The sequence below is a fragment of the Camelus dromedarius genome, chromosome 16 (assembly GCF_036321535.1).
Source record: "Camelus dromedarius isolate mCamDro1 chromosome 16, mCamDro1.pat, whole genome shotgun sequence".
Lineage (NCBI taxonomy): Eukaryota > Metazoa > Chordata > Mammalia > Artiodactyla > Camelidae > Camelus > Camelus dromedarius.
The window spans coordinates 37320074-37342954 of record NC_087451.1 but is presented as its reverse complement, the minus strand read 5'-3'; the positions used below and the strand labels follow the sequence as shown (position 1 = coordinate 37342954).

Below are 22881 nucleotides of genomic sequence, written 5' to 3'. Positions count from 1 at the left end.
ACTGGTGAAATCTGGAGAGACGTGAGATCTGGGGGGACACGACTCAACCCAGAGCCATTAGCTATGCCGCCCTCATCTTTGCCTCTGCTCTCAACATAGTCTGGAGCGTGTGGCACATTAGGTGTTTATTGCCTTGAAGGTTAATTATCCTGCTTAAGAGGGTTGGCTCTGGAACCAGATGGCCTGGGTTCAAACCCCAGCTCTACTGCTTTCCACCTGCGTGACCCTGGCCACGCCACCTCATTCCTCAGAGCCTTGCTTTCCTCCCCTGTAGATGGGGACAATGGGAGCACCCACCCCATAGGATGTTGTGACGGCTTAGTGAAGTCATCCACGTAAGCAGTTAGCACAGAGCCTGACACACAGTAGACGTGGATAGATGTAAGCGATGGTTATTTTTGTTACTGTTCTCGGAAACAATATCCATGTGAATTGTCAGTGTGGAGGGAGGGTATAGCTCAGTGGTAGAGCAAATGCTTAGTTAGCATCCAGGAGGTTCTGGGTTCAGTCCCCAGTACCTCCATTAAAAAATAAAAAAGCAAAAAAGCCACAATGAATTGTCCGTGTGAATTGGCTGCTCTGCATATGGAAAGGTCTGAATGATGAATCATGGAAGGGGGAGTGGAGTCCGGGGACGTATCGCAGTTAGTCTCTACATGGACCGTGCACACAGGGCCAACACTTGTATTTGAATCAGCCCCACAGCTGCAGTAGTAACTAACCTGTTCCCCGTGTTCACAAGGTGCCAAGCTCTGGGCATCACCCCGTTTAATTCTCGCTGCCACCTGATGTTTCTCTTCTTTCACAGATGAGGAAATCAAGGTTGAGTCACTCGCCCAGAGTTAATGACTGGCTGAATCAACATTCTCTCATTCGAGAGCCTTATCTTTAATGGTTGGGAGGTAGAGGGGAATTTGCCAAGAGTGTCCTTCAAGGCCCAGGCTGGCTTTGCTGGTAAGAGGGAAGGAGGTGTTGAAGAGGTAGAGGTTAGAATCTCAATATTTCTTTTCCCTTTGGAGCGGACAGAGGAGTTCTGTGCTGTGCAGATGTAAGAGACAATCAGAGAAACGTGGTTTAGACGTCAACCGTTGATGTAACCATTGGACAGGAAGTTTGACAGGTAAAGAATGTGTGGCTGCCAAACTTGCAGGTGCCTGTGGTCTTCCCCTGCCTGCTCTGACTTCATCTCCAAGCCCCTCCCATGCTCTTGATGGTGTACTTACTTCTGTTCCTCAAACACACACTTTTATCTGCCTCAGGGCCTTTGCACTGCCCGTTCCTCCCCTCTTACTAGCAAGCTCTTCCCTCAGCTTCAAATAGCTGGTCCCTTCTTACCCTTCTAGTCTCCGCTCCGATGTCACATCCTTGAGGAGGCCTTTCCTGACCACTGCCTTCCTTCACCAAGTGTCTCTGACCTTTTCTCCTGATTTATGACCCATATCACCACTGACATGATCTTTCTTTACTTCTTTATTACCTGGCTCTCACCCTGGAATGTTGGCTCCTTAGAGGAACAATCTGATCTATCTTGTTCCTGCCTCCGGTGCTTAAAACAATACCTGGCACACGGTAGGTACTCAAAAAAATGTTTGTGCATGGATTCGGACTCCTGGATCTAACCTTCTGGACATGCATAGGTGAGTTAATCCCAATATGGGATTTGAAAGCAGGCTCTCTGGATCCATCACTTACTAGCTCTGGGACACTGGGCTGGTTACTAAACTTTGCTGGGCCTCAGTCTGCTCATCTCTAAAACGGGACGGTAATGGCATCCTTGCGGGTCATTTTGAGGAGGAAGTGAGTAAAGTTGCCTGAGTCCCTAGCAAATAGTCATGCTTGGGAGGTGTTAGCTCTAAGTATTTCCCTGTGTCACTGGCTCTGCGGCTCTGCTCTCCCCCCGCCCCCTCCCCTGGCTGGAGAGTCATGCCTGTTTGCTCAGCTTATGTTCCAGAAGCACGTCGCTCTGTCGGGGCCAGACCCCCTCATCCTTCCCCCAGCTTGGCCATGGAACTCAGCTGTCCTCTTGGAATCTGCTTGATTCTGCTCCTTCCCCAAGTCCCCAAGGTAGCACTTCCACGTCTCTATCACATTTCCCTTTTACTCCTCGGCCACCACCCACCCTCCTTCTTCTTCTTTTTGTTACTCTGACTATTGCAGGTGCAATTTGCTAATGTTGTGGACGGAACGGGCACCATTCACAGAGTAACTGTGAGGTCATCATTGTTGCAGAAAGAAAAAAAAAAAAAAACAAAAATAAAGGAATCCTTGGGTGAAGAGAAGCAAAATTCTCAGCGTCTTGATTTCGATGTCCCTTTTCAGACTTCCTAAACTCTGTTTAGATGGAGATAAAACATGGATTGGGGCCCCAGACCCCACGCCTTGGCCTCATTCATGGCAGCTCAGGTCTAAGAGCATCCACACCACACGTTATGGTGGAGGGGAACTGAGGCACCGAGAGTAAGGAAGTGTTCTGACTGTTGCAGTCAGCCCTCTCACATGTGGGGACAGGCTATCTAGTTTGCCAGTTGATCACGTTAAATCATTTGGGATAATGACAGACAGTTTATTTGTGTAGAAAATGAAAGTGACCGCACCTCTTTATCGGGGGCATCCCATGTGGGGCTCCCTGGGGTGGCCCATGTGTGCACGGCGGGCTGCAAGACTCCTGCCCTTTTGTCAATAAGCTCATCAGCCAGGGGGTTTTGCCCTTGACCTTGAGAGCTGAGCTGTCGTTTGGCCAGTGTCCTGTGCAAATCTGAGCTGGGCAGGGCTGTTGAACCTTTGAAAGCTGAAAAATGATAGGGTAACCAGAAGAAAATCGAAATGTTGGAATTCCAGTGATGATGCCAGGGACTTAGTCATCCACTAAAACGTAAACTTTTCAAGCAATTAGAAAACTTGCAGTTACATGGTGGGCTAGAGGAGTGCGTTGCTCCTACTTTCAAAAAGAGAAAAGGACAAATGCATTTCCTGGGCATCTCATCCAGCCTTCCAAGCGACCCGAACAGCGTTTGAATCTCTGTGAGAGCCCAGTGAATAACCTTGGTAAGGCAGCTCTGGTTTGGGTCTTGCCGGCAACACATCCATGGAAAGGCCAGTGCTGGTTCCACCTGTGATGAGACAGAAAATCCTCTGGTTGAGAAGCAACTTGTGAAGTCTCCTGGCTGGGTGACTGGATTCAGGCATTGGCTTAAGATGTCCAAACTGGGGTGTGAGCACCTGATTGATGTCCTTGGAGGGAGAGAGGGGACGGTGACCAGTGACAGTGAGACAGCAGCGGTCCCAGCCAGCCCAACCCAGACACTGTCCCCTCACTTAAATGATCTGCCAGGCTGGCTCAGAAATGAAGCTGACAGTATATTGTTTCTTTTCTTTTTTAATTTTATTTCTCCTTTTTCTTCCAGTTTTTTTGAGATATAATTGACATTCAGCACCATGTAAGTTTAAGGTGTACAGCATAACAATCTGACCCACATCGTGAAATGATGAGCACATTAAGTTGAATGAATATCCATCACCTCAAAGCTACAATGTTAAAAAAGTAGAAAAAAAGTTTGTGTTGAGAATGCTTAGTTACTCTCTTAACTTTCGCATATAACATACAGCATTGTTGTACAACCGTGTAAGAGGCTGTATGTTCTGATACACACAGAACATATGTATCCTGTTGTACATTACATCCCAGGTGTTATTTATCTTCTAACGGGAACTTTTGTACCTTTTGACCACCTTCCTCGAATTCCTCCTCTCCCCCTCACTCCCCTCCTCGCCCCACTTCAGGTAACCACAAATCTGATCTCTTTTTCTGAGTTTGTTCTTAAAGCATAATTGACTTACAAGAGTATGTGAGTTCCTGGTACTCAACACAGTGATTTGATATTTTTGCACATGTGAAAATGATCATCATGGTAAGTCTAGTGACTGCATTCTTCACACTGTACTTTTCATTCGGTGACTCATTTATTTTGTAGCCAGAAGTTTGTCCCTCTTAATTTCCCTCACCCATTTCACTCATCCGCTCTCCCCTTGGGCAGCAACCTATTTGCTCTCTGTGTCTAGGACTCTGTTTCTAGTTTATTATGTTCATTTGTTTTGTTTTTTAGATTCCACCTATAAGTGAAGTCATAGAGTATTTGTCTTTGTCTGACTTACTTCACTAAGCTTAATATAATCTGGGTCCACCTGTGTTGTTGCAAATGGCAAGATGTCATTCTCTCTTATGGCTGAGTAATATTCTACCATGTGTATATACCACATCTTTGTCCATTCCCCTATTGATGGACACTTAGGTTGCTTCCATATCTTGGCTGTGGTAAATAGTGCTGCAATGAATGTAGAGGTGAAGTTGACAGTGTATTGTGAATACATTTACTTATGTAATTGACTTGTCATCTGTTAACGGTGCACCTTGATTTCTCTTCCTCCCTGCGTCACCCCTTCTCTGCCCTCAATTTAATTTTGAGTCAAGTCTGTGCTGCACTGAGAGTTCTAGGCAGTGGCTTAGCTCGAAATCAGAGATCAATGTTCCCCCTGGAAGGTCAGAGGCTCCCAGGGGCTTCAGGCTGTTTCTAAAAAAGGGCCTCGTTGAGGAATGAATTGAGCTGTCTATTCAGCCAAACGCCTGGTGTGATTTATTTTTTCAGAACTGGCTTTTTGCAAACACTCATCTGCTCTATTACCTCTCAGGCCTTTCTCAGCCATTCTACCACCTTTGGGATTTTGCAGAAGGAAGATGGAAGCCAGGCTGCACTGGAAGCTGCAGGGGAGTGAGGTCTCATGGACACCCTGAGAGCGAGGCCAGAAAGAACTTTCCTGAATGAGACCCTCCCCCCACCAAGTAAACTCCTTCCAGCGTTCTCTCCCGCACCCCTGACCCCACACAGCAATTCAGGTTCAAGGTTGAGGACCCTCATCAGGGAGAAATCCTCTGGCCCTGTGACCTCTCCCATTAACTCGGGGCTGTTTGCTCTGGGAGGTTCCATTCTATCTTCCCCTTGTGAACTCTCAGCATCATGGGACAGGCAGTTTTATCTCTTTGTCCTTGGATAAGTAGGTCAAATAGACCTAAAAATCACGTAATGCCCACTTATTAACCAGGGCAAGGTGGAGTTTCAACCTTCACCATGTGGCTCTGTGTGGCAGACAGGGACAGGCAGGAATGTGACGATCTAGATGACAGCCAATCTTAGAGAAAAGGAACTGAAATATTAACCAGTGAGGCCTTGGTGCCAGCCTGCGTCACAACTGCAAGTTCAAAACAGCCTTTCCAGGGGCTATCATTTGCTCTGCTTTTAAGCCTCCCAACTACAGTCATTCAACAATGAATCTCTATTCAGGGTAGGTTTTGAGTCATGCTGGGAGACCCCAGCCGGCGCTGCCCTTAAGAGGTTTACAGCCTGGTGACAAATAAAGACAGGAAAACCGGCCCTTGGAATGCAGAAGGGTCCTGTGCTATGACAGTGGGAACTCCTGATGCATCTCCCACCCCTTGGGCTTTTATCATCGGAGTTGGCTGTAATTGACATCCTGGGGACAGAATTAGCACATAACTAATACACTGGTCACAGACAGGAATGAGAAAAGTCCTGCTGGGCTTCTCACCTTTCGAACGATGAAGCTCAGAGCGAGAAGCATGTTAAAGAGGGTGCTATGGGACTACAGGAAAAAAAGGCCATTTCTCCAGAGGGAAGCTAAGAGGTACTCAATAAACTTATCTGGTAGGACCTGAAGGTCGAGCCCTAAAAGATGAGTAGGAATTAGCCAGATGAAGGGGGTGGAAAGAATGTTGTAGGCAGAGGGGAAGCATCAGCAAAGATCCAGAACTGAAAGGTGCCCATTCACTCAACAGGTGTTCACAGAGGCGCCCCCTAGGTGTCTTAGGTGCTGGGAGTACACCATGATTGGAACAATAAAAAACCCTAGCTTCTCTGCATTCTATTGGCTGGGATAGGCTGGCTTGCATTCTATTGGCTGAGATAGGCTGCTTGCATTCCATTGGCTGGGATACCAACAATGCAGCTGGTGAGGGACATCACGTGCATGGGGACCCCTGAGCACTGAAGGCTTCCAGCTGCATTTGAGATGATTGCTCCAGCTCACTAGGCATGGCCCACATTGGTGGCTGAGAGGGCAGGAGCCATATCGCAGGAGCCTCCAGGATGGCTCAGTTCAGAGTGGTGGTAATGGGCAGAAGGGTCTGATCCAGGAGGCGCCGAGATGCCTGTGTGTGTCCTTCCTTGAACATGGTTGCGCCCATATCCACGATGAGAGTGAAAAGGAAAGGGGAAACTTGCCAAGGGTCATATCAAACTCAGCCGCCAGCTGTTCTTTTTTGGAAAAAACAAGAGTATGAGTGGATGGATGGATGGGTGGATGGATGAATAAGCAAAACACACCAAGCTGGCTCTGTGCTGCCATGTTTGCCTGTAGTTTACAAAGGGCCTGCCTACCGATTGTCTCAAGGATCCTACTTAACGTCCTTCCCATGTAGCAGAAGAGAATGTGGAGGCTGAACTGAGCTGATTTGCCCAAGTCCTTCTTGAGCCTTTTTGCAGGTCTCACTAAACACCCCTGTCCCTCTAAGCTCAAAGGCCACAGCAAAGATTTCTGAAACCCATTTTCACCTCCAAGCCTTTAAATTATGAATGGAGCACGGATAGCTTTTATTCCAGTCACATAGCAATTTAGGGAGTTGCCACAGCAGGTCTCATCATCTATTTTAAATTCCTTATAAATGAAGGCTGGACACGCTTAACTTCTCGATGTTATGTCTCTCCGGGGGCTTTGGAGGCAGCGTTTCCAGAGCTAACGTTTCCTGATTCTAATACGCGTAATTTATGCAATGGCAAGTTGCTTTGATTTCTGTCTGGCTGTGTCTTAATTTGAGTTGATTTTCCTGTTAACAGGCTGCTGTAACGTCTGGTTCTGTATTTCTAGCTTTGCCTTACAATGTAGTTTCAGACTTTAATTAGGACCCCTGTTGGTGAACTGTCCTGAGCCTGCCCAGATAGATTTGGGGGAAAACCAAAGAAGCTTTCCAAATAGCAAGACCATTTTATTGCTTATTAATTAGCCCCTGCCAAATTGAGACAGAGGCTGGGAGAGGGGGAAAGGTGACATGGAGGTCAGTTCACTGAGCTGCGTGGGGTGTCGTTAAAGGGTGTGTGTGTGTGTGTGTGTGTGTGTGTGTGGTGGGGGAAGGAGAGAGGTACAGTCAGGGCTGTCCAAAGACTTGGAAATAAAGGAAATCAGATTGTTTCTGAGAGTTAAGCTGTGAACTTTAACACGCAGTAGGGAAGGAATTGAGCCCTAAGAGGCTCAGCTTAAGCAATTATGTGGAAAAATACGAACATGTTTTTTCTAGTCAAATGACCTGGGCCTCTCTTGTCAAGTTTTGTTTGTTCATTCACCAGATTTTGCTGGAGCCACCCTTCCCACCAAGGCTGTCTGCTTGGGGCTGGAGTTGCAACTCGAGGCCCCATCTCCTAGAACCTACAGTCTGGGGAGGAACTCAGAGTTACATCTTGCCATAGAAATGTGCTCTGGGCGGGGGGTAGGTATAGCTCCATGGCAGAGCCCATGCTTAGCATGTGAGGGGTCGTGGGTACAATCCCCAGCTCCTCCATTGAAAAAAAAAAAAGGGCTCTAGCTCTTCCAAGTTGATGGCCTTACCATGTTGAAGGAGAGACCACACTCAGCACAGCTGTTAAAAACAGACAGGCAGGGTGGCATCCAGGAAATACAGTTTGGTCACTGTGGAGGCGTATGAGTCAGCTCGGGCTGCTATAACAAAAACAATAGAACCGGAGCCTTAAATGACAAACATTTATTTCTCACAGTTCCGGAGGCTCATCCAAGATCAGGATGCCAGCTTGGTCAAGGTCTGCTGAGGGTCTTCTTTCTGGCTGGCAGCATTCTGTCCTCACTTGACAGAGGGAAAGCTCTGGTCTCTTCCTCTTCTTATAAGGACACTGATCCCATCAATGGAGGCTCCACCCTCATGACCTCATCCAAACCTAATTACCTGCCAAAGGCCCATCCCCCTCCACATACCATCACACTGGGGGTAAGGGCTTGAACATAATGTATTTTTTCGAGGAAGCAACGTTTAGTCCAGAGGACCAGGCAAGAAGAAATGGTGGTCAGCAGACTTTGAGCATCCCAGACCCACTGGCAAAGCTCAGTCCACAGTGAACAAAAGTCCCCTGAGCTGAGCACACAGGAGGACGTTTTCTGTGACCCATTTTAACTCCCTTTGTATTCATTAACTCCACACTCACGATGACAGACTTTGAATTCTGATTTCCCGTGTCGTTCGTGTGCAGGAAGAGAACACACTGACCTTGCTGAACTCTGGTTCCTCTGCCTCTTCTCGGAAGTCAGTTGGGAAGTGGCATTCCGGTGTCTCTCACGGGCTCACATGGTCTGTGTGGATGTGAGTCAGGCTGTCAGGGTTGGCACCTCCAAGAGTGAGTCTCAGGACTGTCGCAGCCCAAGACCAGTGACTTAAAGTTAAGGTACCTCCTTCTGTGGACTAGCCTACCACCAGCCAGATTTCTCTCAAATGGAAGGGGATGTGGAAGGAACATGGAATTTGGGGTGAGCAGGCCTGGGGCTCTGTCATTTCCTACATGTAGGGACCCACCGTCTTCGATACCGAACAGTGATTAGACAGAGGAAGACGTGTCTGTGCTCAAACCCGCTGCACCGTCTTGGGAAAGCTATGCACACTCTCTGCTTTACCTTCCTGATCTGTAAAATGGGGTCCTGATGGTATGAAATAGCACATGTCCTACGATTAGGGTGGTAGCCTTGTGATAAATGGTGGCTATTTTTAGTATCATAAGACAAACCTAAATCAAGTTAATGCCTGTTTATACTTGAGGGCTCAGCTTACATGGAACTCTTTTAAGAAGCGCTTGCCTCTCGCCCGCTGGAACTACCCACCTCCCCCACTGAACTACGTGCGCCGTGAGGGCAGGGACTGACCTCGTTCTGGTACTTGTTATGTTCCAGGCCCCTATCCGGTTTCCCTCGCAGAGTGGTAGCCAGGACTCTGGTTGTAAACAACAGAAATCCAATTCAAGCAGCCTAAGCACCAAAGGGGCACAGCCTTGGCTCATGGACTAAACTCTGGGGAGACTCAGTCTTTTTGTCTGGGCTTTGGAGCCAGTTGGCCCTTCTCTCAGGCTCCTGCTTATGATGGGCGGTGAGGCCCTGGCCCTTCTGGGATGACATCCTTTTAGCTTGAGATGCAAGGGAGAAGAAAGAAAGAACCTCTCTTCCTGGTTCAGAAAATTCCAGGTGTGGACTCTGAACAGTCCTGCTTGGATCGTGGGTCGTGGGCCTGACCATTGAGGCTGGGGGGCTGGTCTCTGCTTAGCCCACGCTAGAGTCCTGGGCCCATGTTGGGGCAGGTGGGCGTGGGGCAGGGAACGGGCTTTGGCAGCCCCACGGTAAACCCCTTTCGTTAAGTACTCAGAATACTGTCGGGTGAATGTCTGCCTTCTGCAGGAATGTTTCAATGTGCTCCAGAACTCACAGTCGAGACCCAGCCTTCTGGGGAATGAATGAGGAAACACTTCGTGACAATGGAAGGCTTTGAACGTGAGGTAGGAATCTGGGAGGGCCAGCGGTGGGTAGAGCATTCTGGCTGCGCTACGGCCGAGTCAAGGTGTTGGGTTGGTGAGTTGCACATGGGCTGGGAGGGAGGGAGGGGTGCGAGATGTTTCAGGAACAAGAGTCCCGTTGGGCTGAACTTTGGGGATTTGTAGGGTGTTGCGTTAATTTCCTGGAGCTGCCGCAACCAAGCACCACCCACCGAGCAGCTTAAAACAACAGAAAAGTAGTCTCTCACAGTTCTGGAGGCTTAGAAGTTTAAAATTAAGGTGCTGGCAGAGCGACACTCCCTCTGAAGCTCCTTCTTGCTTCCTCCTGCTTCTGGTAGCCCCGGGCATCCCTTCGCTTGTGGCAGTCCAACTGCAATCCTTGCCTCCTCTGGCACTCGGCCATCTTCTCTCTGTGTGTCTCTGTGTCTTTACGTGGAGTTCTCCTCTCTGTGTCTCTCTCATCTCATCAGGACACCAGTTCTCTTGAGTTAAGGGCTCAGGCTACTTCAGGATGACCTCATCTTAACTAATTACATCTGCTATGATCCTGTTTCTAAGTAAGGTCACCTTTGGAGGTATGGGGGTTAGGGGACACAGTTCAACCCATAGCAGGCAGCAGGGGCTCAGAGGCTGAAGAGGTAGGTCTTGCTGGTGCTTGGTGGGACGTGGTGGCCGAGCAGAGGGAGTCACTGACGACCTGGGATCGGGGAGTGGCTGGCATGACCCGTCAGTGTGCCTGGCATCTTGGAAGGTCATGGAAGCGATTCAGGTGGGGGAAATGGCCATGTTGATCCTGGGGGGTGTCGTTTGGAATGGGAGGAGCTGAAGGAGGCAAGGGGTGGCAGAGAGACTAGAAGGTGATGGTTGACAGCGAGGAGGGTGGACACCGGCCCTCGGAGAGTGGATGCACGTTGGGGCCGAGGTGACCTGCGATGGACTTGCAGCAGTGAATCGCATGCCTGGGTAGTCCCAGCGGGAGCCAGGTGCCATCCACCCCTAGGATTCCATCATGCCTTGCACGCTGCTTCCCTGTCCCACCTGGAATGTTCTTTTTTCCCCCATTTAGCTAGTGATGATAGCAAACCCATGGACTACCGTGAATTTGGAGGGAAAAGTCTCCAAACCTGGAGCTCTGCTAAGTGCTTTCTGTACGTCATGCCATTGAATCTCCCAAATAACCGGGTGAGGTAGGCACAGTTATGCCTATTTTGCAGATGAAGATACTGAGGCTTGAAGTAAGTCACCTGTCTTGTCTCACACTGGAGCTAGCTGGGGCCGGATTTGAACCTACGTTTGCCCACACTTTTCTCATTCCTCTGCCTCCACCTCCCATAGCACGTTGTTTCTCTAATCAGGCTCAACTTCTTTTGTATTATTATCCACATGTGTCTTGACCCTTCCACTAAAGATTAAGCTTCCTGATGGAAAAGGGCTGTGGTTCCCTCCCTGTGGCTCCTCAGTGGTGGTTGGTTGAACTAAGCCAGCAGCTCATAAGTGGAAGCTTTGAGGGGTGGGGTGATGTGCTTGTGTGTCTGTTGGGAGGCAGAAAGATGGGTTAGGGGAGGAATGTTCAGTGGGGGAGCATCTCAAAGTCTACATGGCGGGATGATGCCTTGGTGTCCGCAGAGAACGCACTGGAGCAAGCCAGTGTCCCCCCTAGACAGGAAGAACTATCTCCCCAGTGGAGCACAAGACTCCAGCTGCCAAAGGCAGAGAAGGACCCTTCCTGAGATCTGGAACCAGCCCCCAGGGGCGGCGGTGGGAGCGGGCAGACACGCCCATGGAAGTCCATTCCACCTAGGGGAGCCGGGCCTCAGGCAAGGAGACAAATCAACCAACAAGGTGAGGTCAGAGTTGATAAGGGCTAAAGACAAAATAGAACAGTGATGCACTGGAGGGTGGTCAGGTCAGGAGAGGCCTCCCTGGGGAGGGCAAATGAGAGGCAAGACCCTGATGACAGGGGGGACCAGTCATGCGGAGACCAGAACAGAGCGTTCCAGATGGACAGGGCATAAACAGGGCCTGAGGCAGGAACAAACTTGAGGTGTTCTAGGCAGAGCCACTCTGGTTGGCGTGACTGATGGAAGAGAGAGCTGGGCTGGTGGGGTGGGGTGGGGAAGATGTCAGATGGAGTCCAGATCACCAGGCATGTTGAGTTCCCACCTTTTCTGTCTGGTGTCTCACACAGAAACGAATGACATTTGCATCCATTTCCAAGAGTCTCCACTGAGGCTACTGGCAGTTGGAAAGTGGCCAGCATTGGCCTTGAACCAGGATGCCTGGCGCCTCGCCTGAAAGGCTGTCTCCATATTATGGGATTGTTTTGCCTGGAATTGTGCAGGGCGCAGGTAGGGTTGCTGTAATACTGCCCTGGACCCTCCAGTTGCCCAGAGGCTGGCTGCTCCTGGGGCTGAGAGGAACTGGATCTGAGAAAACCCATGAGCTATTTGGCCCTCTCTGTTCAGCTCCTGGGCGGGAGAGCTCTGGTGGAGGGCCAGTAGACCACAGCAATGACTTTGGGTTTACTCAGATTGCAGTGAGAACTCATTCCTGGGTTTCCAGCCAGGAATAACGTTAGCTGATAAAGGATGTTTAAGATTACTTTGACTACCCCTTGGAAAAGGGGAAGAGGAGGAACTGGGAGCAGGAATTGTAAACGGGAAGCCGGCTGCCGCCTACAGCCGGGCAGGTTGTGCACGCTTCGACTCCGGACCCAGGTGTGGCTGGCGGTTTAAAGCTTTGCTGCCGCCGTCTTGAAATGCTTGGTAATTTGTGAACAAGGGCCCGACGTTTTCATTTCGCACTGGGCCCTGCAAATTGTGTGCCCCTGTGGTGGTGGATAAAGAGATGACACCAACCAGCTTGGGCCAGCCCACGCAGAAATGCACGTTCAAACCAGAATGAGTCCAGGGGCAGTAGATGCCTGTGACTTCAGGTACGTAATGTGCTCGAAGTGCCTGGATTACAGGAGCGCTTGACGAGCATTAGCTGTGAGAGTGAGAATGGTGATCTAACAGCTGGTAATAGGACAGTAATCTAATAATGACTGATAATAGTCCTAGTAATCATTATAGAGAACATTTAGGTGTGACCTGGGAGGATCCTTGTGCTTTAATCTCTGGAGGAAGAGAACAGAAGAGACTGGGGAGAGAGGAACGTTTCCTTGGGACAAAAGTGTGAGCACCAAAGCGGAACTCGGTTTGGGATTCTGAGGGTAGCAGTTGCCCGTTACCTATGACATCGAGGGCCCTGGATTTTTCCCTAGGAGTTTGACACCCTCCTTGAGGCCCCTGGGACGTGTGGCAGGTGGGGATGCTTTGAGAGACGCCTGTGGCTGGGGAATTACCCCCAGGTGCCCAGCGATGAGAGAAGGAAGGCTGCACGTGCTTCTCGCAGCCCCATGGGACTGAGGGTCAGGGAGGAAGTGTTGGCAGGAGTGAGAACTGAGCTGGGAGGCTGGGAGCTCCCTGAGGCTGGAGGGAGACCTCGCCCAGCACGTGTGAACCCAGCACTTATCTTCCCTGCCCTCATTCTGTCAGACGGAGGCACCGCACAGTCCACTGCCAAAAGCGTGGCTTCAGGGCCAGGCTGAGTGCTTCCAGGCAGGCGTGGCTGGGACCTCACAGTGTCATGTCGCTGCTCCCTGTTGCTGTCCCTTCTTTGCCATTTGTCGCCTTGAAAGATGGTCTTCGGGAATACACTCATCTTCTGGGACTGAGGCCCAGATCTCTTTAGCCAGACTCGCTACATTGTACAGAAGCAAAGAGGATGGTGGTGGCCTCACCCACTCCACACACGGTGGGTGGTGCCCACTTGAGGACTTCATGGGGACGCAAGTGTTGTCTAGTGAGAGACAGATGTTGCTCTGGTTGTGTAATTGCTGAGTAACAAACTATCCCCAGAGTTAGAAGCTCAAAACAACAACCACGTTCTTACATCTCATGATCTTGTAGGTCAGGGATTCGGGCATCTCTTAGTTGGACAATTGTTTTCCGCACTGTGTTGACTAAGGCCGCTCTGGTGAAATTCAGCAAGCAGGTGGCTGGGCTGGGAGGTCCGAGATGGCCTCACTCACACAGGTGATGTTTAGAGGCCAGTGGCCTCTGCTGGGTCTCTGTCGAGAGCATCTACAGACGGCCTCTCCAGCAGGGCAGCCTTGGGGTAGCCCCGCTTCTCAGATGGTGGCTCAAGCCTCATATTTCAAGGGCAGGGGAGGTGGAAGCTGCCAGTCTCATAAGGCCTGAGCCCAGAAGCTGGTGGAATGTCACTTCCACATTATTCTAGTGGCCAAAGCCATCACAGCACCAAGGGGAGGGGACTCAGACCCCACGACTCAATGGGAGGCCTGTCAAAGAATTTTTGGCCATCTATAAGACGTCCTAAACATGAAAACAAAAGAACGATCCTTCAGTGTTGTAAAGGAGATGCCAAAGTGTATATAAAATACGTAAAGAAGGGGGGCCCTGACTCTGTGTGGGCAGTGGTGGGGAGGGGAGAGTCTGGGAAGAGGACACAGTGGGGGTGACATTTGTGCCTTGAGCTAGGTTTTGAAGACAACTGGGACTTGTTAGTCAAGATAAGGAGGGAGAGTAGGAGGGAGGCCTTCCCAGTGTTGGGAAGGGCATGAGCAAAGGCCCGGAGGCCCGGGAGTAACATGGTGTGTCGGGAGTATGGGGGGTGGCAGGGCGGGGCGGCCCATGAGCCCGGAGAAGTGGGTGGAGAGAGAGAGCATGTTCTTCAGTAGGAGGTCGATGCAATCGGACGTGCCCTGTAGAAAGACGTTTGCGTTGGCATGGAGAATGCGGGTGGGGGGGTGGCAGGAAGACCAACCTCTTATACTGATTTTGACTCTCACTCCCAGGGCCTCCGTTGAGGCAGTGACCACGGGTGGCAGAGAGGAGGCTCAGATCTGGGAGCTGTGTGTGTGTGTCCCACGTCAGTCATTGGATGATTAAGCTTCAGAGCCTCTTCTGGTGCCCAGACCAGCTCTCTTTTCTCACGTCTCTCACCCTGGGCCTGGGGGACTGGGCCCTTTCTGCTTTAAAACCTCACTCTGTCTCTTGGGGCTCTCGTTTCCCCGAGACTGGCTGTGGAGTAGGTAAGCCTTCCGACCCCTTCCCTTTGACTTTCCAGACAAGCTCCAGTGGAAGCAGCGTGGTTTGATGGTGCACATGTGGGATTTGGAATTGGACACGCCCAAGTTCAAAGGCATTGCCCTTGGCTATCTGGCCATATGGTGCAAAGGTCAGGAGTTCCTTACCCTGCCTCTGCCTGGGTTTCCTCATATGTCATTGACATCTGCACCCTGGGGCCACCGTGAGGATTAAACAAGTCAGCACATGTAACGAGCCGGGTCTATAGTTAGTGCTCAATTAGTTGTAAAATGGAAATGACCTCCTTGGACGTTTGTTCCAAAACTAAACTGTAAGGTCACTGAGGACAAGGACTGCTTCTTGGCGTCCTTAGCATCTGTCACAGCTCTGCCCCCGTGGCTGCTCTGTCAGCCCTTTTGGAATAAATGAATGAAGGGATGATTCACCCTCTCAGTTATAAATGAGTAATGTCTCATCTGAAGACCTCCAGACCTGACCTCCAGCTTCCTGGGCCTCGGTTCCTTCCTGAGATGTTCTCTTTGAGCATATGCCTCTCAGTCTGTAAGATTTTGTTTATTTGTTTGTTTGTTTTTAATTGAGATGAGATTCACATGACCTAAACTGAATCATTTTAAAGTGAGCAATTCAGTGACATTTAGCACATTCAAAATGTTGTACACCACCACCTCCATCTAGTCTCAGAACATTTTCATCACCCCAAAAGGAAACCCTAAAAGGAATTTAAAAGCAATTCCTTTCTGTTTTCCCCCCCTTTCCAGCCCCCTGGCAACCACCAATTTATTTTCTGTCTCTGTGGATTTTACCCATTCTGGATATTTCATATAAATAGAATCATACACTATATGACCTTTTGTGTCTGGCTTCTTTCACTTACAGAACGTTTTCACAGTTCATCTGTGTTGTGAAGTGTCAGTGCTCCATTCTTTTTCATGGGTGAATAATACTCCATTCTGTGGCAGTACCACATTTTGTGTATCCATTCACACAAACGGACATTTGTGCTTTTTTGCCACCTTTCGATTACTGTGAACAGTGTTGCTGTTTTTCATGCATGTATAAGAATTTTTGTACCTGATTTCAGTTCTTTTGGATAATTCCACTCCCAGGAATGGAATTGCTGGCTCAGATCATAATCAGTTGGTAAGATTTTAAAAGTTTTGCCTTATGATCTCTAGGCTTGTGTAATAGTTAAAAAGAAGAGAGGAAAAAGGCTCAAGAAAAGAAAGGAACCCACTGTGTTGCTTTGCAGACCACACTGCTCTCGAGAGCCATCACCTCTGTAAATGCCAGGGCCATGATGACAGGCAAGGTCTGCTGGGGGCTGCTCCGTGGGGCATCTCTGAGGGGTATGAAAGCATTAATGACTCATAGGACCCTTCTGTGGTTTCCAGGAGGTTCTGGTGGCCAGAGAGAGGCTGCGTGACATGTGTGTGGGCTGGAGTCCCTTGTAAACATTACTTTTCAACCCCCATTCTGTGCTGGGCTTTTGCCAGAGTTGCTTGGATGGAGAAGCAGGGGTGTGAGTGCATTTCCCCCATTTTCCTGTGCCAGGCTGGCCTCTCTGAGGGCACAGATCACAAGGAGATGTCCCCGAACTGGTCTTAGCCCTTGAGCAAGCACTGCCCTGGCCAAGATGCCTGGGGAGGTGGCTGGGCCCAGTTCAGAGCTGTGGTCTGTAGACTCTGGGAGCCGCCTGTGCCCAGATCTGGGGTCACGGCTGAGACCTGAGGCTGTAGCAGCTGGTGACCCAGCCTGAGACGTGATGGTGGCAGGCTCCATGGTGGGTGGGAAGGAGTGCTGAAACTCGCACTGCCCTCCATGACCTTCTTCCCTGGCTTTTCCCCGTGGTGCCCTGATGTCCCATCTCTTCATGACACTTCACATCATGACACTTGTGCTTGCAACTTCCATGTTAGCATGTTATTTTAAAAACCGTTAAAAAGGCGCTGCTTTTGGTGAATGTGCTCAGGGAAACTACTGTCCCCAACCCTGCCTGCTTCGTCACATTCCCAGTAACTGTTATTTGGGTGTTTGATTACATTTTCAAATGAAGTGGCTGGGGAGGAAAGACGTCTCCCCTCCCCTCCCCTTTCCTCTATTTATAGAGCCCTGTTTTAGGAGCTGGACAGAAGCGGTGAGCATTACAAGCAAAGCCCTGTTCTCATGGAGTTTGCATTCTAGTGCAGGGATGAATGAACACCAAGTATGAACACAAAACAGACAAGGTAATTCTCATCTGGGACCAGTGCCATCGGGAGCTTGGTGAGAGGAAAGAGGAGGCTTCTTTTCGGGAGAACTGAGGGACCAGGAGAACCCATGGGAAGAGCTGGGAGAGCACCCTGAACAGTGCCCAGTGGACAGAGGACAGGTTGAGAAGGAGCTGGCCTGTCTGCAGAACTGAAGTAAGACTGAGCCTGTGGCCAGAGGGAGGGAGGGAGGGAGAGACCCAGAAGGCAGGCCAGGGGGAGCAGCATCGTAGAGTGCCCAGGGAATCATGCAGGGTGTTAAGCAGTGCTTAGAGGAGCACTTTGGCCCCTACCCAGCTGCTGTGGGAGGATGGGCTGCAGTGGGGAGGAGAGGCAGGGAGACCCACTTCGTCCCCAGCTGACCCCGTGGCTGTCAGTCTGTCCTGCACCCTCCCAGACCTTGGCTTTCCCTCCGCCCAGAGTGGCGGCCGAGCTCACCCACTGGGCTCCCAGGCAGCCCGGACAAGATGTGGGCTTGAGACCCTCACTCTACGTGAGCACCTCCCTTCCACCCTCCAGCGAGGTCCTGGCCACCCACGCATCACCGCCCTGCTCGTTCTAGACTCCAGACCGTCATCCCAGTCAACTTCGCTAATATTAAAAATCTCAAATATAAAGGAAAAGGGAGAGAATAGTCAAATAAACGCTGGAATGCTCAACCATTAATATTTTTCCATTTTTTCTTATGTTTGCTCTATGATTTTTTTTCTGAATCACTTGGTACAGACATCGTGACCTTTCATTAAATACTGCAGCATGCATCTCTTAAGAGTAAAAAACATTTTAATGTAATAAAATACATTCTTAATGTAATAAACACATATTCTTGTTTTAAAATTGAAGTATAATTGATTTACAACATTATGTTAATTTCTGGTGTACAGCAAAGTGATTCAGATATATATATATTCTTTTTCATATTCTTTTCCATTATGGTTTATTACAGGCTGTTGAATATAGTTCCTTGTCCTAACAGTAGGACCTTGTTGTTTATCTATTTTATATATAGTAGTTTGTATCTGCTAATCCCAAACTCCTGATTTATTCCTCTCTATCCCCTTTCTTCTTTTGTAATCCCTTTTACAAACCCCTTTTCTATGTCTGTGAGTCTGTTTCTATTTTGTAAATAAGTTCATTTGTGTCATATTTTAGATGCTACACATAAGTGATATCATAAGTATTTCTGACTTACTTCAATTAGCATGATAATCTCTAGGTCCATCCATGTTGCTGAAATGGCATTATTTCATTCTTCTTTATGGTTGATTAATATTCCGTTGTGTGTGTGTGTGTGTGTATGTATGTGTATACCACATCTTCTTTATCCAGTCATCTGTCAGTGGACGTTTAGGTTCTTTCCATGTCTTGGCTATTGTAAATAGTGCCACTGTGAACATTGAGGTGCATATATCTTTTTGGATTAGAGTTTCCTCTGGATATATGCCCAGGAATGGGATTGCTGGATCATACGTTAAGTCTACTTTTAGTTTTTTAGGAGACCTCCACACTGTTCTCCATAGTGGCTTCACCAAATTACATTCCCACCAAGAATGTAGGAAGGTTCCATTTTCTCTACACCCTCTCCAGCATTTGTTATTTGTCGACTTTTTAATGATGGCCATTCTGATCGGTGTGAGATGGTCCCTCATTGTAGTCTTGATTTGCATTTCTCTAATAATTAACGAGGTTGAACATCTTTTCAAGTGCCTGCTAGCCATCTGTATGTCTTCTCTGGAGAAACATCTATTTAGGTCTTTTGCCCATTTTTTGATTGGGTTGCTTGGTTTTTTCTTTTTTTTTTTGTTATTGAGTTGAATGAGCTGTTTGTATATTTTGGAAATTAAGCCCTTGTTGGTCAATCAATAAACATATTTTTGATGTAATAAAAATGTGATACAAAACGGAATGTTATTCAACTATTAAAAAAGGGAAATTTTGCCATTTTCGACAACATGCATGGAACTTGAGGGCATTATGCTAAGTGAAATAGGTCAGATAGAGAAAGACAAACACTGTATGATCTCACATATATGTGGAATCTGAAAAAAACCAAAGTCACAGAAACAGAACAGATTGGTCGTTGTCAGAGGCGGGGGTGGGGGATGCAGCAAAATGGTGAAGGTGGTGAAAACTTCTAATTATAAGATAAAACTTCATGGGGTGTAATGCACAGCATGGTGACTATAGTTAAATACTATATTGTATATTTGAAAGTTGCTAGGAGAGTAGATCTTAAGTTCTCATCACAAGAAAAATTTTGTTAACTATGTGAGGTGATGGATGTTAACTAAACTTATCATGGTGTTTATATTTCATAATATATACTTATATCAAATCATTGTTGTATGCCTGAAACTAATCGGTTATTTGTCAATTGTATCTCAGTACAACTGGAGAGGAAGAATACATTCTTCCCCATGGCCACGTTGAAAAAAATGAACTGTGATTCCCAGATGTCACTGTATATCCAGCTCATATTAAATTTCTTGAATTAGCCCTCGAAGGCGTCATCAGCTTGTTTGAACTGGGATCCAGTCAAGGGTCATGAATTGCACTGACTCTATCTCTTTATTCTTCTCTGCTGTGGAATATCCCCCCTCCATCCCATCTTTCCCTCGGATATTGAATTTTTGAAGAGATCAGACCGGTTGTCTTATAGAACGTCCAGAGACTGGTTTGCGGAATTATTTTCTTGTGGTATTCTTTATTTTGCTCTGCTCTTAGTTATTTTTCCTATAATGTGGAAATTAGATCCAGAGGTCTGATTTGATTCAGGTTAAACGTTCTGGGCAGGAATCCTTGCTGTTAGGAACTTCAGCAGCCGCTCATCAGGAGACACTTGGGGCAGAAATAACTGCCCCATTATTAGTGACATTAAATTTAACCTCATTCCTTGAGGGTAGGCAAATGGAGAAACCCCTCTGTTTCTCCAGAGTGTCTAAAAAAGGGCTGGGCTTATGGTAGTGAGTGATAGTCAATTCTTGTTGCCGGCGATATTTACTTTCTTTATAAAGTCCCTGTGAACGATGAATTCGGGAACCTGGAACCACTGCTTCCAGGGGAAATGCAGGGTTAGGTTCCTGGGGGCCCCTGGACACAACATTTTCGTTGACTGATCAGTACAGAACCTTGTTTTATGTGTGTTTCTGTATAAAGATGTCTTATTTAATGTATGTTTTTGATCCGTTGCCATTGAACTCATGGCCAGCAGCACTATAACTATTCCTGAGCGAAGCTCATCCAACACCTGTGTTTTCTCCGCGAGGCACATCCCAACTTCGTGAGCCCAGGAACGCTAGCCGACCCTTTGGCACTGCGCTCAGGGGCTGTTGGAAACAGTGAAATCATCAACAGAAAGAACAAAAGTGCAAAATCCATGGCACTAAATGGACTGTGAAAGGGAGGACACTTGCGTGCAGCGTGAGAGTCCAAACAAGAAGGTCACCTGATTCAACCTCAGCTGGGAATGTTCCCAGCGGGCGGCTCGAATTTTCACAGGTCTGCGTACGTCTGTGAATGACCACTTAAGAGCCATGAGTACTGATTTTGGGGTTACAAATACATTTAGGGAGTAGAGGATTTCAAAGTATGGAATCTACAAAGAAAGAGGATTGATGAAGGCTCTCTCTTGCCTTCTGAGACAGCCTGCACTCTGTCTGTGGAGTGTGTATCTCTCTAAATAAACTTGCTTTCACTTAAAAAAAATCGATTAAATAGATTGGATTAAATCAATTTGAATTAGCTGTGTGACCTTGGATTAGTCGCTTTACCTCTCTGGGCTTCGCTTTCTTTAGCTGTCCCACAACTGGGTGAGCTTTGAGCTTTTTCCCAGCACTGGAATCCTAGGAACTGAGCGGGAATTGAATTTTCTCCTGGCTTGGTTTTCTGTGGATGGATCCCGATCGCTTTCCTTTCCATGCAGGTTTGTGGATTTCCACGCAGCCGCCTCCACCTGCTCGCCCTCCCGGGCTTCACTGCTCACCGGCCGGCTCGGCCTTCGCAATGGAGTCACTCACAACTTTGCAGTCACCTCTGTGGGGGGCCTCCCGCTCAACGAGACCACCTTGGCCGAGGTGCTGCAGCAAGCTGGCTACATCACCGGGATGATTGGTAACACTGGGCCCCACTGCCAGGACCCCCATCTGCCCTTGCACTTACTGTGGTGGCTGCTTTGTGTTTGCAGAACCCCAAACATTGCCACCTCTTCTGCTCAAGTCTGCTTTTGTTTGCTTATTTCTTACTGTGTGAGTTAGGAATTCTTTCAGCTGTAAGTAACTGAAAAGCCCTAACTGTGGACTCACCATACATAGAACTAGTTTCCTCCCATTACGACAAACTCAGAGGTTAGTGATTGAGTTCATTGGCTAACCCGCTCAAAGATATCATTTCTATCTTTCTGTTCTGCCGTCCTTAGTATGTTGGCTTTTGTCCTCATGCTTGTGGCCTCATGGTTGCAAAATGGTGGCTTTGGTACCATTCATTGTGGTTTAAAGAAGGAAAACGGGGAGGTGGTGCCAGACTCACTTGTTCACTTTTATCAGGAAAGCAAATCTTCTCTCGGACACTCCCCCTGCCTCCAGCAGAAATGCACTCAAATCTTAGTGGTGGATCTGGGTCGGGTGGCCACCCCTCGCTGCAAAGAAAGCTGGGAAGCTGGCCTTGGGATTATAATGATTGACTTGGACTTGGGCACAGGTCTGCCCACTCCCTGAACAAAACCAAAGTTCTATTAGCAGAGTAAGTGGGGACATGGGTGTAGGGCAGGCAACCAGCAGCCTCTGCCACATTGTCCAACAGCATCCTTTCCTTTAGTTATTCATTTATTTGGGGGGGGGGGTAATTAGGTTTTACTTATTTATTTTTATAAGAGGTGCTGGGGATTGAACCTAGGAGCATGTGTATACTAAGCATGTGCTCTACTGATGAGCTATTCCCCTCCCTCCCTTCTTTCCTTTAAAATGCTTGTAGGCATTTATAATGTATCTGGCACTGGGCTGTGTTTGTTTGCACCAGAGTAAGGCAATGCCTTCTGAAATGCTTATTTCCCCCATTGTCCGGGTGAGAAAACTGAGTTTCAGGCAGGTGCATAGATTTGTTCCAAGTTGCCAATCCTGGAGTGGGTGGGGGCTGGATCTAGACAGGTGTGTCAGGCCTGGCTGTGCTCTTATGCTTGGCTGGACCGCCGGTCCCTCCTACAGAACCCAGCATCCCAACAGCATCCTCGAGCTGCCTGTGCTTGTTATTGTAAGTCTCCAGGAGCTGGGTCCAGTGGGATTCCTGCCTCCCTCCGCCGCACGTGAAACGGCAAGGGACAGTGTGCTGACAAACAGGACACAGTGAGGGTCCCTGGGGGGATGTTATTGGTGCCTGGAGCTCTGGTGTAAACCAGGGTGAAACTGGCGTTTCTGGTGTGTTGGCCCGACTTCTCCTCTGAGTCAAGGAGCCCGACATACTTCTCAGAAGATCAAACAGGAGGGCGGTATTCATTGTCCCAGGAGGACAAGCCTCACTGGTAGGAGGGACCAACTAAGGTCCCAACCTTCTCTCCTTTTCAGTCCCTTTCTATCCATACCCCGAGGCATTAATTACTGTGAAGCTCTCACTACAGGCTGAGCATCCTTACCGGCTCTGTTCATGCATCCCTGTAAGACGCACAACTGGGAAGAGTTTGGTTCCAGAGCTCAGCATCAGGGAGCTGAGTTCTTCTTGAGCTGGACCGGATCTCCCTTGCCACTCCCTCTTCATGCCTTTCAACCCCAGGGAAGAAACTGATGACAGATGCACTGTTCAGCTGCTACCCTCTCCGCTCACTACTCATTACACCTTTTTCTTATCTGGGAGAGGATGTGTAAGCACATCAGCTTGTTGAGATTATGAATTTCCCATCAGCACACTTTTAGGGGAAATTAAAAA

At 48.5% G+C, this 22881-nt stretch overlaps 1 protein-coding gene across 7 annotated transcripts in view; it reads left to right on the top strand.

Moving 5' to 3' along the window:
* The window catches only part of ARSG (arylsulfatase G), a 69992-nt gene that overhangs the window by 3770 nt on the left and 43341 nt on the right, over window positions 1–22881 (top strand). For 5 of the 7 annotated variants that reach the window (XR_010384573.1, XR_010384572.1, XM_010975971.3 and 2 more), the window contains exon 2: window positions 20891–21078. Coding sequence is in view for 5 of the 7 variants with exons in the window: in XM_010975971.3 (XP_010974273.3) it covers window positions 20891–21078 (188 nt within the window). In the remaining 2 variants the exon portion in view is untranslated. Of the gene's footprint in view, window positions 1–9513; window positions 9612–9931; window positions 10378–16903; window positions 17125–20233; window positions 20467–20890; window positions 21079–22881 lie in introns of those variants that run through there. The other 2 variants (XM_064495627.1, XM_064495626.1) reach the window with 2 other exon arrangements.